The sequence below is a fragment of the Meles meles genome, chromosome 6 (genome assembly GCF_922984935.1).
Source record: "Meles meles chromosome 6, mMelMel3.1 paternal haplotype, whole genome shotgun sequence".
Classification (NCBI taxonomy): Eukaryota; Metazoa; Chordata; class Mammalia; order Carnivora; family Mustelidae; genus Meles; species Meles meles.
This window is the reverse complement of record NC_060071.1, coordinates 83,753,574-83,773,467: the sequence shown is the minus strand read 5'-3', so window position 1 is coordinate 83,773,467 and position 19,894 is coordinate 83,753,574. Positions and strand designations below refer to the sequence as shown.

General features: G+C 35.8%; 1 protein-coding gene across 2 annotated transcripts in view; it reads left to right on the top strand.

Annotated features, from left to right (window-relative positions):
- PRKD1 (protein kinase D1) overlaps positions 1 to 19,894 on the top strand; it is a 331,651-nt gene that overhangs the window by 229,816 nt on the left and 81,941 nt on the right. For both annotated transcript variants that reach the window (XM_046009920.1, XM_046009921.1), the window contains exons 3-4: positions 14,921 to 15,052; positions 16,142 to 16,302. In XM_046009920.1, coding sequence (XP_045865876.1) covers positions 14,921 to 15,052; positions 16,142 to 16,302 — 293 coding nt within the window. The remainder of the gene's footprint in view (positions 1 to 14,920; positions 15,053 to 16,141; positions 16,303 to 19,894) is intronic.

The following is a 19,894-nucleotide window of genomic DNA, read 5'->3' as shown; positions in this document are numbered from 1 at the left end:
ATTTCCCACATTTATTTCTTCTCCTGAACCTTATTCCCACTGTGTTTCTATCTGAGAAATTCTTTTTCCTCTTCAATCCAAGATTAATACTTGCTTCAACTTTTACAGCCTATCGTTCTGTGCAGTCTCCCTTCTCCTTCCAGGAACTCTTCCTGACCTTTACAATCTCCAAATCCATGTTTGGTTACATACTGTGTTATAGGTCTACTTGACCTATTTTGTTTGTTTTTAGTATATTTACCATCTTTCCTCAACTAGAATATAAAATCCTAGAGGAATGACCATGAATCTTTTGCTACTTTGGAATATGTTGGAGGAGGCTGTATCTGTTTGCTTTAATCATGTTGAGTGTAGAAATAATCCAGAGAGTGTTACTGTAAATGTAGAGTGAGCCAAGAAATGTTGAAGGCCAGATACCATCTTTGAGTGCCAAGAACAATGACCTTTGAAAAGACTTCAAAGCTCTACCAAATGTAATAATCCTACAGGCAAAATCACCTTTTGGATCATTTTGCTTAGAAGCCCTTGTGCTAATATTATGTTTATAGCACCCTTTAGGAAGATGGGCTAAAATTGACACATGGTACATGTCGAAACTATTCTCTGCTTATTATCAAATCAATTTTCTTCCATTAAAATTTTCACTTTTAGGGTTTATTTTCATCAACTTTTTAGATAAATGTGGCACATGGCTTGGTTTCTGGTTTTTTTCTTTATCATTTTCATCTAGGAAAATTACTAAAAAAGAGTCCAGGAAAATGATTGCACTCTCTACTGCCATATGGCCTTCTGAGAGCATGCAGGATTTAATAATGGCTGGAGCTTTTAACTTACCAAAGCTGGAAGTTGATGTACAAATTGTCCTTTGTTTTTAATGTTTATTTTAATGCTTACTTATCATTTCAAATAATATTTTATGATTTAAAGTAAGGATTATCGGGACGCCTGGGTGGCTCAGTTGGTTGGACCACTGCCTTCGGCTCAGGTCATGATCCCGGAGTGCCGGGATCGAGTCCCGCATCGGGCTCCCAGCTCCACAGGGAGTCTGTTTCTCTCTCTGATCTTCTCGTCGTTCATGCTCTCTCTCACTGTCTCTCGCAAATAAATAAAATATTAAATAAATAAATAAATAAATAAAGTAAGGATTATCATGTTAAATATATGCTAATCATGTTGTGATTCATGTATTCACAGTTTATTAATTTAAAACTGCACATTTATGTTAAAGTCCATTATTTTCATTAGAGATACAATTAAAATCAATTGAGTACTGAAATATATTTTAACAGTAAGATTTATTCACTGTCATATGATTTGGATTGTAATAATTCATTGGGATGTTCTCTTTACTTTCTGGTATATACAGTCACACAACACATACACACAGTTAGTGATAGAAAAAAAATTAGAATTTCTTTAAGGTGTATTAACTTTCTCCCCACACATTCAAAGAAAGAGAATTGTGTCAGCAATTTTGGTAGAATTTCTATCAAACACCTAAGTACAGACTATTTCAGAATACATGAAAGTTGAAAATCTTGTCAAATACCTTACCCTAGCCCAGCAAAATTTTAATACTAAAGCCTGGAAAAGACAGTTTAAGAAGGAAAAGTAAATGCCACGGATTGAATGTTTATGTCCCTGAACTTCGCATTGAAATCCCTACTCTGAAGTGGTTGGTCTTAGGTGGTGATTAGGTCATGAGGGTAGATCCTCATGAATGGGATTAGTGCCCTTATAAAAGATACCCCAGAGAACTCTATCCCCCCTTCTGCCATCTACAATTAGTGACAGGGAAAGACCTCCATCTGTGAACCAGGAAGCAGACTCACCAGACCCTGAATCTGCTTCTGCCTTGATCTTGGACTTCCCAGCCCCCAGAACTGTTGGTTTATAAGCTCTCCAGTCTGTAATATTTTGTTATGGCAGCCCCAGCTGACAAGACAGAAAGGAAACTAAGAAAGAATAGACTGTGTCCACTAATGGGATGACGAGTGTTTTTAAACACTTAACCATTCACTAGGCACTATGATAAGCCTTTTTCAGAGGTGTAGAAAAGTTACATAATTTGCCAGAAATCAGTCAGTTACTTAGTAGTAAAATTGTACTTAAAACCCAGGAATGGGGTGCCTGGGTGGTTCAGTGGGTTAAGCCTCTGCCTTTGGCTCATGTCCTGATCTCAGGGTCCTAGGATTGAGTCCCACATCAGGCTCCCTGCTCAGCAGGGAGCCTGCTTCCTCCTCTCTCTCTGCCTGCCTCTCTGCCTGCTTGTGATCTCTGTCAAATAAATAAATAAAATCTTTAAAAAACAAAACAAAACAAAAAAACCAGGAATACCTGAAATCAGAACCTACAAGCAATTAATGAAATATTTTTTCTTTCTGGATATAAAAGTCCTAAATAAAGTATTGAGAAAGATAGAATCCGTAAGAATACAAAAGAATAATACAAAATAACCAAGTTACTTTAGGAATAAAAAGTTGATTTGACATTATTAGTAAGTCAATTTTTATAATCTTTCATGAATTTTAATAAGAAATAGTTAAATCCACATCATTTTTAACAAGAATGTGCAAAGCACAGTCCAATTAAGTTTAAGAAGAAAAGAGCATATTTCAACATTGTTCAGGAAATTCTTAGAAAATGGAATAATGCTACAAAAAAGAAATGAAGTAGAAATATTGGAAAGCAACAGGCAAAGTGATACTAAATTTATAGCAGATATGATAATTTGGAAGATCCATACGTAGGTCTGGATTCAGGATGATCTAAATTATTCTCCAGAACTCCCCTCTCAAAAGTGTCATGAGTTTTAGCCTAATTTGTCCGCATTCAAAACCTGAATTATTGTTACTGTTATCACGCTCATTGTGCAGATGCTGTCATTGACTCCTACAGAATCAGGAATCATGGCCAGACTTAGACACCTCATAAGTGGTGAAGCTGGGTTTCAAACCAGGCAGTCTTGCTCCACAACTGGCCTTCCTAACCGGTTACACTGTATTGAATAACACATTTCTGCCTCCATGTTATCTACATGCCCAGTGCACAGTGAACTCTGCCATCACATGAAATGATACTCGACCATAGGAGAATATTCCTGTAGACTAGGAAAGGAGCTACTATCCGAATTTCAAGGATTACATATATAATTTGAAAACTACTTTGTTCCCTTCCCTCTCAGTGCTTGGTATATCTCATGGGAAGAGCATTACTACCTAAAACTGGAACAGGAAATATCAAATATACATAAAAATTTACATCTGTCTTCTTTTAAACTTTTTTTCCTATGCTATTTATCCTTTTTTGTCCTGAAATCACTAGGTAGCTTGTTTAGAATTTATATGCTGATAAAATAAACCCTTTGTTGCTTTAAATAATAATGACACTGGGATTTGCAATTTGAAACAGGAAAGTGGAATTAAATGCTAAAATTCAGATACAACTATTCTGTATGAGAATAAAATGTATATTGAATGAGGAAATGAGCAATGTTGCAATAATATTTCACTTACCATACACATGCAGAGCATTTTGATATTCAAAACATGAATGTTGCTGCACAAAATTAATTAAAGCTTGTCCAAACATAGTTAATTTAGATTAAAAATCATAATCTGCAAGTACTTATGGTGTTTTCTAAAAATTGGTAATGATGATCTCCCAAAATATTTTCTTAAGTAGGACCAAAGTTTGTGATTTCAATTATAAAGGTGGAATGTGATATAAGATCCTATAATAAGTATAGACAGACCTGTATATGGGTTATGTCCCCAAACATGTTAATTTGTACATTAAATATTTAGAACAAGAATGATTTTACACCTGAAAGAATATCATAAATAGAGATAATAGTTCCAAACTAATGTACCAAAGCCCACTGAACCTACAATGTACCCGCAGTGAACTAGGTTTCATGTGCTTATTTACCATCTACATTAGATTCTTTGACCAACTGTCTTTCAAGCCTATTTTTTTTTTGTTCTTAGTATTGTTGAGAATTTTTAACATAGTCTAGATACAAGTCCTCTATCAGAAACGTATTTTGCAAATACTTTCTCCCAGATTGTAGCTTGTCTCTTTATTTTCTTAAGAGATCTTTTGAAGATCAGAAGTTTTTAATTTTGATAAAGTCTACCAATTTTTGAAAATTAATGAAAGTGTTGGTTGTATCTAAGAATCTTTGCTTAGCCCAGGGTCATAAACATTTTCTCTAAGGTTGTCTTCTAGAAGTTTTATGGTTAAGGTTTTATGTTTAAGTCTATAATCTATTTTGGATTTATTTTTTGCTAATGACAAAAGAACACAAGATTATTATAAATCTACATGTCTACTATGTTTCACCATATTTTGTGTACTACCACAGTGTAGTGCCAAATATAATACTGTTATTTTTAAATGTTTTCTCATTAAAACGATTGTGAAACTGTTATTTGAGTTTATAATTATACCTGTTTCAGAAGATGAGAGAAATGAGGTATAGAGGAATCCTGCAGCTTACAAGTGGTAGGTGGAAACAGCAGTGAAGCCACCTTATATCCTCCCAAAGTCATTTGCTGTCCAGTGTTGTAAAAAATAAAATAAATAAAAAAAATTGTTTTCAACAGTAAAGTCCATGTGTTATGGATGTCCTGGACTGATCACAAACATTCCTTTCTGCCTCTGCCATCCCCCTGGAACCTGGGCCCTGGATCCTACAACCCTACCAGCCTCAATCTCAGAATGACTGTATGCCCTAATCCCCTGCTAGATGGATAAACTGATGGTCTATGGGAAGCATCCCCCTGGGGAGTTGGTAAGCAGGCTGTTTCATATCAACCAGTGGACCACAACTCAGTCATACACAAGAGTGAACTACGGATTCACATACAACATGCATGAATTTGAAACACATTATGCTGACAGGGCTATACTCAAAAGGCTACATTTATGTGACATTTTGAAAAGGGGACAGAAAATAAATCAGGGGTTGCCAGGGGAGGGGGGTGGGGGAAGAGGAGGGGATTGTCTACACAGTGGCACAGGAGAATTTGAGAGGAGTTGATAAAATTGGCCCATTATGGTGTTAGTTACATAACGATTTACTTATCAAAACCGTACACAAAAAAGCATGGATTTTACTTCACGTAAGTTGTACCTCAATGCACCTGACTAAAAAGCATCACCTTAGATTTTCAATGGATCAAGCTGTTATTCTGGTGAGCCAGAGTAGAACAATGAATGAGTCAGCCCAGTTCTTAAAAGCACGTCCCCTTCTCTGGGTCCCCTCAGCAGTAACAAGAACTATTCCTGCCTGCAGCAAGCCCTGGATTCAGTTCAGCCTGCACTGAATTCTTGCTTCTTCTGCAGTGGGAATACCTAGCAGATTTCACAGCTTTTAAGGGTTCTGTTGCTTATGAGTCCGAAGTAAGTATCTGTTTTTAGGAAAGGTACAGTGAAACTTCAACTCGAAGCAAGCATCTAGGACCTCAGTCTGGTGTCTCTGTGTGCAACTGTACTTGTCAACAGTGATGCCATTTGTTGCCAGAAACCCCACAGTCTATCAGAGCATTTCAGAGAGTAGTGTACCTCGCCTTGTGTACCACCAGCCTTTTGTAAGCAGTCTAAAGGGCGGTTTGTGCGCGGTTGTTCCTCATGTAAATGAGGTCATTATCCTCTTACAGGTATAACGTTTCCTGTATGCGCTGGAGCTTTCGAAGAAACAGACTTGACCTTTTTTCTCTCATTCAGGGTGCCCGCAGAGCCTGCCCTCATTAGCTAGAATTTGACTTCATGACATTTTTACTTAATTTTCTTTTTCCTCTACGTTGGACACATGGGGCAACCATTTATGTTCTTTCTTGACCTGAGATGCTCTTTAATCTCTTTCCAGCTGTGGCATTTGTCATTCAATCACATCAGGATATGGTGACCCTTTTTTCCCCATGGCAATTCCTAACTGTTAATTGATTCATTTTAGAGAAGGAACTAGACACAGTCCTGTGGGCTTAGCTCCATTTAATTAGTGTTAACCAGAACAGTAGATAGAAAAGCAATTTCCTCTGGAGTGGAAACTTATTCTTTATGAGGTAATAGAGGGAACAAAGAGTAACAGTTTTTAAACCCCTTGGATTTTTTAAGTGCTATGGATTGGTAATAGATTTAAAAGCAGTACTGCCTTCTATTAATATTGATGGTGACCATAATATTATAAATAATATTAATAATAACTGGGATTCAAACCCAGGTCTTCCAGATCACAAAGCCACCATGCTGTTAATCTAAATTATGCTAAGACATTTTTGTGATAACCATCACTGGAACTGGGCTAGTTTCTTTGTGACTTCCTCATGACCCCGTCAGGTGAGCTTTACTAAGCCAGTTTAATAGACAGGGAGACTGAGGTTCAGAGAGGTAAACTGTGACTTACCTAAGATCACTCATTTGCTATGACCAGGATTAGTAGCCCGGTCTGCTCTGATGCTCTGTCTATGATTTTCATCACTACAACACCATATTGCCCTTACAGTAATAAAGAACTAGCAAGGGCATCTCTGAAAAGCATTGCTAAACACTTTTTTAAATGTGGTCTAAATTATGGTTTTGACAGGCTTCACTTTTAAACTTCAAATATTGTATTTACATATTGTTGGGACTTCCTAAAATGTGGAACCTGGGATCTGCAGACAAGCATATGAGTTTTAAAGGCATTGCTTTATTTATTCAACCGTAGTTGAATCATATTAATTGATCATTCATATGTGCATATAAAGTGAAAGAGAAGGTATGATCTCTATCTCCAGCAATCTGTTATGTCAGACACGAACAGATAAAGGAGTAAGGAAGGGAATTGCAGTATAGAGTGATACATTTTATAACACAAGGGTGCCCAGGATCTTATGAGAACAGAGAAGAGGACATTTTACATCAGGTTTGGGGGTGGGGGAGAGGTCATATCACAAAAGGCTTCCCAGAGCAGGTAGGTGTTACTCATCCCCTGAGTTTGGGAATGAGTGAAGTTAGCTACCTGGGAGTAGCCATACTGAACAAAACAGAGGTCTGGGTGGAAGACAGGGAAGCATATATCATTAGTGGCTGGAGCAAAAAGTATGTTGAGGGGAGTGTTCCTGGTAGGCTTCTCAGTATGGAGATGGATGGAATACAATAACTTCGCCTATAGCTAGCCTTTAGTTACATGGGGTTCTAGTTTGTATCTATTTCATGCTGGTAGCACTTCCAAGTGGGAGGCATTGCTGCTTCTAAAGCAGATGTTCTGCAACAACCAGAGAGTGTATTTGCCTGGGAGGGAAACAAAGGGTGGGTCATTGAGGCCTTAACTCTGACTCTGCTGGTTCATGAACAGATCATAGGCTGCTTCCTGAGCAGGGTTGTAGCCCTGCCATCGACCACTGCTACTGTCTTGCTGCTTGCTTCTGGTTAAACAGAATTAAAAAAAAAAAAAGAAGGATTTCTTTCTTCCTGAGCAAGAATGAATACATGCAGACTTACCCAGTTTTCATAATAGAACATAGGCCTTGTCACCTGTACATCTGGTGTCTAACAATGCATGGGGGGCTGCCTTTTACGTGAGTAATTATATTCTAAATACCGGAAAGTATTAACATAACTAGCTTTCTGTGACCTGGCTTTATAAAATTATCATAAATAAACCTATTGTAACTATGCTTTAAAAAGAGACTATTATTATCACCCTTTGGCAAGTCAGCCAGTAGTGCCTGCTACATGTTCATGTTCATGAACTTTCCCATTCAGTTTATGCCATCACTATTAAGATTTATGAACTCCTCTTACTTTCTACAGCCATTTATCTTTTGTAGATTTGATGAGCATTCACTTCTGTTTTCTTCATGTTGGTGTTTTATTTGAACTTCTTATTCATCAGGTATAACATATATAATATTACACATATATATGTGTATGTATATATACATATATTTCCTGTGTTTCCTTATTACTGTATTATAGGACTATTTCCTGTAATATAGGAAATAATATAAAATACTTTTATGAGCTATAAATATGTTATAAATTATTTGTGATTTATAAATATTATATAAAATATATTTCTTATAATATAGGAAATGAGTTTCTAAATTATATTTTCCCCCAAGTAGCTGTTAATCATTTGTTAAATGTTTTCCTGCTGCACTGATTTACGGTATTTCCTCCATCATATTTTAAATTCATACGTAGATTGGATTACTATATAATCAAGACCTGCCTTTTTATCTCTCTTTTGTCTTATACACAGCCAGGACATTTTTAAAATATCATGGTTTTATAGAATATTCTGGTATTAACTAGGGCTTAATTTTTCTTTATTCTGCTTATAAACTCCATTTGCATCAGAATATTTTCTGTTTTTCTTATTAGAAGGACTTCAGAATAATTTCATTAAGCCCAATAAGATTTTGTTAGAATATTCTGTTAGGATAGTGCGGTAGATGTTTTCTTAAGATGAAGAGTGAATTTTGAGCCCTCTTGTATAATTTATTATGACCTATTTAAAATAGTTCATTTAAAGCCCTTAGATAATCTTTGTTCATCTACTCTATTTTCTTCTCAAATGTCTTTGTTCTTCTAATTTTTTGTTGTTTGAAAATAGTCGTCTTCCCCTAGAAAACATAGGGAAAGAATTACAACTGAAAAATTCAGCCTTTTCTATTTTGTTTGCTAGCATTAAAGTGTTTGTTTTGTTTTTCATGGTTAAGGGCTATCTCAGGTCATCCTTTCCACATATAACACTGCTGCAAGGCCTTTTGTTCTGTTTCAGAATTTTTCAAAGCTTTGGCTTTTTCTTTCTATTAGTCTTACTGGGGTGGCTCTTACTGTCCGGAACCACTATTTGCCCTCACCCGACTCTGTGCTACCCCTTCTGCAGCTGATGCATTTTCTTTTTCAGTACGAGCTTGTCAGAGAGTTCCCTGGGTGGTTACATCAGTTTCTTTAGCTCCCACCCCTTTTTCTTCCTAAATAGGGTAACTGGTGTTGTGCTATCAATCTGGCTTGAGAGACCATTCCTCTTAGAACCATTTTTTTTTTTTAAGGGTCTCTGGCCATGGACTCATAAAATATTTTCCCAGAACTTTCTGAACTGCCTAATCAAACATATCTAAATACATTTTATGGTTTTTTTCCTCTTGGCTGCTTTAATCTCTGGGATATTCATAGCCTCCCAAGTTCCCATCACTGCACCTCACTAACGTTTTTCTGGCCCCATATGAGTCAAAAATGGAAATTCCCATCTCATTTCTTCAAAGGGAGAATCTGGTATAAACATAGCTTAGAGAGACTGGGACAAATGAAGAAGCAGAAAGAAATGACCAGATATGTGTGTATGGGGAGCAGATGTAGTACAGACATATGCAAACTTAATTTTACAAGCACCATCAAATATGTGGGCCACAATAGCATCGAAATGATCTGTTGTCAAACTTCAGGTAACTGTCGCATGGACTGTTGGGAATCCCTTTGCTAACCATCCTGACAGTGCACCAAAGATGAAATGTCAAGAACTCACAGTAATTATAATTATAAAGAAATATGTAGCTAATCCTATAAATTGTCTATAATTAAATAAAATCAGACTATATAAAAATGTTCCCTTTTGGGGCACTTGGCTGGCTCAGTCGTTAAGCATCTGCCTTAGGCTAAGGTCCAAATCCCAGGGTCCTGGGATCGAGCCCCACATTGTGCTCCCCGCTCTCCAGCAAGCTCTCATGATCTTCAGGGCCCTGGGATCGAGTCCCTCATCTGGCTCTCTGCTCAGCATGGAGCCTGCTTCCCCTTCTCTCTCTCCCTGCTTCTCTGCCTCCTTGTGATCTCTCTCTCTGTCAAATAAATATATAAAATCTTAAAAAAAAAAAAAAAGTTCCCTCTTAGTCCCATTCTCTACTTTTCACAATACAATACACTTCATCCTTCGGTCTTCTTCTATGTCTGTCCTTGAGGACGCTTTCCCTGACAGATCCAAGGGAGTTCTAGTCACCCTTTCTTTTGTGTTTCCATCTCTGCATTTTCTATTATGATTATTATGGATCTGTCATCCTCACTTTGACTTTGAACCCTCAACAACAGATACAGTTGCTTGTCATGTTTCTATTTCAAACATGTTCGACATTACTTACTCAGTTGTAGATACGTCAATAAAACTAGCGTCCATCAACTACATGCTTGAAGATATTAGGACCACTTGGCCTCTGTGAGCTAATTTATGAAAGATGTGGACCATATTGAAGTTACAAAGGAGTGTTTGGGTCTCAGTATAAAAAAAAAAAATCTTTCTACTAATTTGAGATATTCACAAATGCAATAAACTGATTTGTGAGGAATCATCATTCCACCAATGGAAGCTCTCTAAGAACAGAGGATGATTTATGTATATTATGTGTGTCTGGATAAATGATGGAATGTTAAAGGACAGAATGGTTTCTTAGCCTTAAAACTGATGAGTATGTGTTTTTAGGGGGGAATGTTATCCAGAAACTATTTGCAATATTCTGGAAGTTAAGGAAAGGCAAATTTATCTACAACAAATCTTAACAGCTTTAAAAAACTTCATAATGTTTTGCTCTTGGCCATAACTGGCAACACCGGTTATCACGTGGACACAAAATTCCAACTGGCTGTTAGTGATGTATTACCTTTGATTTTGTGACAATTTAAAAACCAATTATTGTTACTAATTCCTATTTGTTTGGAGGCAGAAGGCTTTCAAAAAATGGAGTCCATGCAGAAAGCATATTAAAAGGATAGTTGATCATAATTGGAATTTCATTCTATGGTTGTTACATGGACTCCTTTTCTTCCAGTATCTTTTGCATCTCTGAGATAAGGATGCATGATGTCAGGTTAGTATGTTATATTTAATTGCGAGTTTAAAAAAATCTTTTTTAGTGATTAATAAAATAAAGATGCAGTTTATAATCCATAGTGTTTTTAATGGTCAGAGAAATATGATAATTTGATCCAGAGCAGCTTAAAGAATTTGTATGGTTCAGGTGTGAATCAAGATCCTATTTCACCTAGGACGGCTCCTTAATTTCTCTGACATTCAGTTTTCTCATTTGTAAAGTAGGGATGCTAATATCTACTTCATAGATTGTTTGTGAAAAATGGAAAGAGATGATACTTGCAATGTGTTAACTTTTTCTCTTATATCTGTCCCAAATTGTTGATGTCAGGAAGGGTTAATGTTTCTGGGGTGCCTGAGTGGCTCAGTCATTAAGCATCTGCCTTGGGTTCAGGTCAAGGACCCTGGGATCAAGCCCCACATCTCATTGAGCTCCCTGCTCAGCTGGAAGCCGGCTTCTCCCTTTTGCACTCCCCATGCTTATGTTCCCTCTCTAGCTGTCTCTCTCTCTCTCTCTCTCTCTGTCAAATAAATAAAATAAAATCTTTAAATAATAAAAAAAAGAGTTAATGGTTCTCCCAAATTGCCAAAATTATCAATTAAAAAAAATTACTGAAAATCATGGAGGAGCTGACATTATTTTATTTCATTATGCAAATAATTTTGACCTCCAGAGATTATTTATTTTGCCTCAGAAGGCTCATTTCTTCTGTACTGCTAACCAAACAGTTTATTCCATTTTGTGCAACAATTCATAATGAATCTTAAAAGAACTACTGATTATTTTAGAGTTTTTGGCTCAATTACCTGTTTCAAATGCTCAGTGACTAAGGAAAGCATGTCATTTTCTCCTCTCCTGCACACTGGTGTGTAACAATAGACTTTGAATAGAGCAAATCAAAGAGACACAAATACCAGTATAAGGGACCCATTGTGCTTAGTTTGTAGCCCTGTCACATGCTTTTAATTTAGGTCGGTTGATTGATTATGACAAACTGACAGATAGCACATTGTTCCTCTCTTGGAGTCTCTAGACACTTTAATATTCGTACTCTTATCTGTCCATTTTGATTCCAAAACTTAAGTGAAATGGAATTACAGCATTCACTTTGTTTTCCTGTGCTAAGTGATTATCTCTGAAGTGCAATTTTGTGATTAGGCGAGATGGCATGCATACACTCAGCTAATGCTGATTTCCCCCAGGGTGCAGAACAGGTAAATTCATAATGAATGGATGTTGTGCTTTGATTTCAAATGGATGTAAAACCTCCCCACACTTGGTAGTTTTATTTTAAAAATGTATTTAATTATTCTAAAATTAACAGGAGAATATTAAAATTGAACTTTAGAAAATGGCATTTAAACATAAGTCAAGGGTGCTAACTGCTTATGAATGTTAATCCCCTTCAAAAAGTGAAAAAACAAACTTACCTGACATAAATGGGGTTGGGGGGTGGAGGAGTGTGGTCATTGAAAATCTTCAGGTAAATTATTTATATTTTTTCTGATTAATTCAAAAATATCTGAGTGCACAGCTTAGTATTCGTTTTCTCAAATACTAATGTTCCTTATTTTGAAAACTACAATAATGACTAACTAATTGGTATTATAGTATCATCATAGTTGTTTGGTCCTGAAGGGTGACTTTTTTAGGGGGAGGGGAAAAGAAGAGGTAAGGAGTTAACTTGATCTGCACAGAGTATTTTCTTTGATATTTTAAAAACAAATTTTATCTGTAAGTAAGAGAGCTCAGTTTTAAAGGGAATTTACCATCCCCAAATTAGATGTGTTTTGACCAAACCACAAAAGTAGATGATTGGTACCCAAATCATGCTCCTTTACTGATAGGCATTGACTATAGTATTGTAAATCTTGATGTGAGAAACATAGTATGCAATTTCTCAAACTTATTTCAGTTGATATCCTTTTTATAAAGAATATTAACACTAGTCAGAACTTCATGTAGACAGTGTTGGTACGTGGTTGTTGGTGGTTTTTTGGTCAGCTGCTTCTTCCCATACTTAAATCTCTTAGTGTAATATTCAATATATATTAAGAGCTCAAGAAATCCTAATTATTCATGTTATTTATCTGAGTAAAAGTCATATTTTTAATAAGCTGATTTTCAACAATAAAGCACATTAATTTAGAATAAAGTGCTTTTATTCAAGACTCAAAGAACAATCAACCCATTAAAATTTTTTTACTCTTCTATTACGGTCCGGTTGATGGTCCTGTGAACCATCAGTAATATTCTTTCTGCTGGAAGTGATTCACTTTCCTGAACGTTCTATTATCACTTGCCCTGAGGGACGTGATACCCTCAGAGTTGTCCTCATAATTTTGGACACCTACCTAGCAGAGGTGAATGGCCTACATTTTCAGTATGCACTCTATGACACCTTCATATCTGAGTTAACAAGGTAAGCACTTCCGAAGTACACTCAGTGAGTGATTTGTTAGCCTATAGCCTGCTCTCCAAGGCAGCAGTGGAAAGACTGCGAATATTTATTCCCCACAGCCTGGGGCTATTGGGCATAACTCTTTGGGTGGAGATAGGGAAGATAAAATGTAACACTGGCATGATGAGAAGGACAGTGATTTGGGAGCCAGAACATCTATGGGTTGTAGTTTTAGTTCTCTTTAGTATTGTAGGCCACATTTTATTGTTTCTCTGAAACTTGGGAGTCATTTAATACTTATTATCGGGGAGGGGGATTGTTTGTTTTTAACCTATCTTTCTTGCTACTTGGGTAGGCTCTGTAGAGATGTCTTACTCATCATTAGATCTTTATCCCCATTTGTACCATTGACAACACTGAAGGTGCTTAACAGAGGTGTCTTGAAAAAGTAAGGCAAGACGGCAACCAGAAAGAAGAGAGGCAGAGTAGAACAATATATTTAAGGCCTAAGTTTTCCTCCCAAGTTCTCTTTGAATAAAACCTCATGAAATCAAGTGCACATGGTCCTAACTTTAATGGAAGTGTAAACTTTTAGGGCTTGGAGAAGTTACCATCAGCCAGATCTCTTTTTATGTCTGGGAAACTGAGGCTCATGATGATTAAGTGAGGCGTCACTTGAATAACAGCAAAGCTGCATCCAGCTCTTCTCCCTCCCATGTCAGCTCTCTCTAGACTGTTGTGGGTAAGCTCAGCATTAACCTACATATGCAAATAAATCCAGAAAGATATACCCCCTGCCCATTAGAATTTTAGGAAGGTGGGTGGTCTTTAACTTTGAATTCTCTGTATCTTTCTTGACTTGAACAACAATAAAAACCATAAACTACTTTTGAAACACCATAAAAAATATTTGGAAAAATATAACTTAAAAGAGTAATGAAATTTAGTACTTTGCAGAAGTACCATATACGGTAAGTAGCAATAACCAATAACAAAAAGTACCCCACATCATCAACACGATGCTTAAGTGTATTTCTCAAAGAGTAAATTCACCAGAGTGTGTATTTAAGCCCTCTTACATATTCTTGAAGAAGCTGCTTAGTTATTTTTAGGCCATAATAAATGGTTGTTTATATTGCCTAAGAGTTCAAACAACCCTATCTCCCCAAGAAGAAGACACTCAGATTTCTCATCTGTCTTCCAGTGGGGCCCCACTCTTCTCATGTAGCTTTTCACGGTCATATTCAACTGTCCCACCTTCTGATCTGTCAAATTCAGTCCACCAAATTTTTTTTTCATTAGTATTTCTGATTGCCTTTCTGGGGAAGAAAAAGCAAAATATTTTAAAGTGACATCTGATATTTGTAAATCTGATTGAACCGGCCTTTGATTCATGCTTTCTTCCACATTTTACCTATTCTCAAAGTGCCCTGAGACTTTGACTTGTAGGAAGAGGGGAGAGAGGCTATGCCATGCCACCAGTGGTAAAGCTGGGGGTGGGAAGAATGGAATCTGGCTGCTAACGCCAAACACCGTTGCATCTTATTTTTCCTGACTTTGCCCAGAGCGTTATATCCATACTTGCATATTAATTATCCTGTATGCAAATGACCTACAGATCAGAGTATCCATTTGACTTATTTTTCCGATCTTACTATTTCTACAGCTTCTGCCACCTTTGAAGACTTCCAGATTCGTCCCCACGCTCTTTTTGTTCATTCATACAGAGCTCCAGCTTTCTGTGATCACTGTGGAGAAATGCTGTGGGGGTTGGTGCGTCAAGGCCTTAAATGTGAAGGTAAGGTCTTTCCTTCCCCAGTCAAGTCGATCACATGTGGGAACATAAGAGCTATCTGCTTACATTGTGCCCTCTACAATAATGTCTTCTTTCCATCAGAAAGAAAGATCAAAATCTTTCGATTTTGGGGTGCATGGATTCTGTTCTGGTCATTTCTTTACATTTCCTGTCTTCAGCGTATTTGCTCTGATCTGGGAAACTTGACACTCATACCATTTCCCCCATATTTTGTAGCTATGTTTCTTTTGTGGTATTTTGGCAACAAACTAAAAATAATATCTGCATCTTCAATTAGAATTTGGATTAGTAGACATTCAATAAATGTTTGTTGAAATGAGCAGAGATTTAGGAGGCTCATCAAACCATGCAAGGTCATTCAGCTATAGAGTGGCAGATGAGCTTGTACCCCTGTTTCTCATGTGAACAATGAATAGTGGGAATATTGAAAAGAAAGTGGTGCCTTCCTAATTATCTACCTTGTGGAAACTACCATGTAAGTTATTCTACATATTGTCTTAATTCTACATAGTTATTAGACCTATTCTATTGACAGCAAAACTGAGGTTTGCAAGGTCGTATGGACAAAAAATTGTGAATCCGGGATTCAAATCAATGTAGTTCAAAAGTGTGATGCACTCTGATTAACTTTCCTTTATGTATCCACTCACATTAAAACTTGTGGCAGTTAAAAATGCGCCTCAGGTGATCCCTCTGGGTTTTTGTTGCTAGATCCCTCAGAACCCAAGTCCATTCTATCAAAGAACATTTTTTAAAAAATGGTAACTAGAGTAGATGCTGAGCTTGTTCAATAGAATCAGAATTCAAACCCACCCTATTTACAAAATGTGAAAAGAGATCAGAAAAAGCTCAAGAGAAAATTTGAATTTCCAAATAGCCTCAAGAAACAGTAACTATTTTTACTAGTTACTAACTAACTAGTTTACTAACTAGTAACTAGTAACTAGTAAACTAGTTACTAATTACTAGTTACTAATACTAGAAACTATTTTTTAAAAATGCATAATTTAATACTAGAAGAGCTTTTAATTTATGGTTGAACAGAAATCATTTTTTACTTTCTCTTTCCAGGATGCGGTCTAAATTACCATAAGAGATGTGCATTTAAAATCCCCAACAATTGCAGTGGCGTGAGGAGAAGAAGGCTTTCCAACGTTTCCCTCACTGGGCTCAGCACCGTCCGTACAGCGTCTGCTGAGCTCTCCACCAGCGCCCCTGATGAGCCCCTCCTGGTACAGCCTCCTGTTTATCCATTTATCCTTTTTACATGAGAATCTGTGGGACAGTGTGATAACAGTGTCAATCAAGACAGGGCCCTGGGAGGGAGGACACAGCCAGGGTGTTAATGACTAGGTTTCTTCAGGACCTGTGCTGTAGGTTGGTCAGTGCTTCATCAAATATCCAACAGCTTTGAGTTTGCTTTTATCTGTGAGCCTCCTGCAATTAGAGATATGTGAGGTTTCATCGTGGTCATCAGGCCAGAGCAGCACAAATTCATGTGTGACTATTGCAAAGCATAGTTTGTTGGAATTTAGAAACCAGAGATAAAAGAAGTTCTTCTCCGAAGATGAGTAGAGTGCTTTGTGACGTAGCTGAATATTTATTCTGGGAGAAAATTTTAAATTTGCTCTTATGAAAAGAGGAAAGTCTTTAATGTCTTGGCATCACTAGCATACATTTTGGGATATTGTCAGGGTAACACTGATTGACAAATGCTGAGAGAAAAATTGGACTTGAATACTTTAAATATTTCCATTAGCTCTAAAAATACTTATCGTATGGATATCACTTAAATATTCTTTTTTAAGACAGTTAAATTGGATTTTTCCAAACATTCAAAACCAAGTAAAAATTGTGGTAATTATGTGAATTATTTAAAATAAGAACATAAGCTAACAGTGTGAGACATTAAATTTCTTGTATTTTCTCCATGTGCCCCAAAGAATATTACAAAGACTTTTTATAATCTAGCTATTGTAAAAATGAATTAAAGGAAAACATTAAAAATTATTACAACACTAAGGTTAAATTCATCCTTCTTGGAGTGGAGAGAGGCAATAAATTTTGAAGACATCTCTAAAAAAGGTGTATCAATGAGTCCCTTGTTTGGAAAATGTTTTATTGTGATCTTTATATCATTTAAATTTTGTTACAGCATAAACCAGACATATCACCCAAATATGTGGTGAATGAATGCTCATTTTGGTAAATGGGAAAATGTCATAGTCTGTCTTCCCAAGACTTTCTTTTGAGACCTTGTTGTGTTTTCAGTTTGTCTTTCATGAAGGAAACCTGTTGAGGCAAGGCAAGTACTTAATCCTGCCATTAACTAGAAGAATGTGTTATGTTTGGTAACTATTCAAAATGTATGTGTGTGATATTATCCTGTAAATGTTGCATTAATGGAAACTAGTGATAGTCTAATTGGAAGATGCTTAAATCAAAAACTATTTACTTTTTCAAAAAAACAACAACAACAACAACAAACTATTTACTTTTTCAAATAATTCATGTCAGCTTCCCAATTCTGAAATTCTTTGATTTAGTTTTAATTTTTATAGGTAGTGATTTTTCACGTTATAGCAGCTACTCTTGCTTTTAAGTCAGTCACTGAAACAATGCTTATAGAATACTTAAAAATAAGTTTAAGAAGCAAAATTGTAAATTAATTATATATTATTTTTAGTTTTACCAAGAAAAGTTCTTAAAATTTTATCTAACATCCCACAAGAAATCTAAAGCTCTAAAGCCATTTGTTCTTAGAATAGACTAGAATCTAGATGATTACCCTTCTTTTAGATCTGTGTTAACTTTTTATAATATATACATATACATCTATCACATTTATACATATACATACACATACAGCCATATAAATAATATAGAACATTACATACACAATTTAGATTTTATAAGTATAAATTGAATTACATATTTAAATTATATGCATGTATATATTTATAAATATATATAATTTATATGTAAATATAATTTAGGTTACATAACTATAGTCTTTAACATGGGTTTTTAAATCAAATTATTTAATTGCTTTATTTAACCAAATTAAATAATTATTTCATCATTTGAATTACTTGATTACAAGCTATATTTTATTTTATTTTATTCTATTTTTTTTTTAAAGATTTTATTTATTTATTTGGCAGAGAGAGATCACAAGTAGGCAGAGAGGCAGGCAGAGAGAGAGAGAGAGAGAGAGGGAAGCAGGCTCCCTGCTGAGCAGAGAGCCTGATGCGGGACTCGATCCCAGGACCCTGAGACCATGACCTGAGCCGAAGGCAGCGGCTTAACCCACTGAGCCACCCAGGCGCCCCAAGCTATATTTTATACAAAATCTTGAAATTCATTAGTGCTTTATTGCTGAATGGAAATTCTTAGAGTAGAATGCTTAAAATGTTTTCTTAATGTATTTTTTAAAATCCGATTTTAACCATGTCTGTCAAAGAGGCTTATAAGATTGTGACCAACTCAGAAATTTGTGAGGTGAGAAAATACTGGAGCCATAAAATACTTTGAAAGATCGTAAATTTTCATGACGTACTATAAAATGCCCAGCAGGTAACCAAATGAGAAATGAATTTGGAAATAATATTTGTGACACTATTTGAAAAGTCACGTTTTACATGTATCAAAGCTCTTTGTGCCCTTATGGTATACCTGTTTATCTCTTCTTTTATCCAGTACCTGAGAAAGGAAGCCAACACTGGCCCATTTTGAGAGGGCACATATTTTCTGGTTGTCTTGGGTCATGGTCATGCCTTAGCTACTTTATGTAGGGACAAAACCACCCTGCCCTACCCAGGCATTTTGGAGTACAGTGATTATGTCCTTCTTTATCCCTGGGCAAGACATGAAAGGTCAGTAATTACAATTTAAAATTTATAATAAATGCCTAATCAAAAGTAATATTATGGCAATAATAATAAAACCTTTTAGTTATAGATACAATAAAAGATATTTTTCCATTTCTGAAAAAGACAATGACCAAGATAAAAAGATGGCATTACAGCATTGCTTATTAATTCCATTATTCATCCATGTTGCAATTATGCCATGACAAGTGTATAGATTTTCCTCTCCAACATAAGAAAATGATTTTTCCTGTCCATTGTTGATGGCTTATTTTGACTATAAAATCATCATTTCACATACAGATGAAGACACTGGTAATTCTATTAATTTATTAATTTTTGACACATGAATTGAATCTCAGATTTTCATATTACTGCTAAGATTAAAAAAAAAGTATAACAACATAGATCATATGACAGGCTCTGTCTGTCACCAATTTTGGCAGTAAACTGTGTTCATTATAACAACCATGAGGCAGTCCATCTTTTAGGAAGACCCAAAGTGCAGTCAATTTATGGCATAACAACTCAACAGGGGTATATCCCTTTTAGTAAACCATCACCAGTATTAGAAGGAAATGAGAAAAACTAAACAGGTTCTTAAGTAGGATACATTAATATATTCTACCATTATATATAAGTATACTTATTAAGATTATATCCATTTTATATGCTTTTAAGAAAATCGTAGAAGTCAGGAGTAGATGATCTTGTCATTTCTGTCTGTTTTACTCATTTTTTTTCATCTTTTTGTTTGAATTTACAAATGTTCTTGTGGTATTTGGGAAAAGTCAAAACCAATTGAAACCATGTTTTACAAGACTTAGACTAAAAGTTGATCTCATTCAGGACTATGAAGAAGTTTATTTATATCTCATCAGTGTCCTACAAGGGACAATTATAAAAGCTGAATAAAATATAACAGAAGAAAAGAGAACAAAATAATACTTGAAGG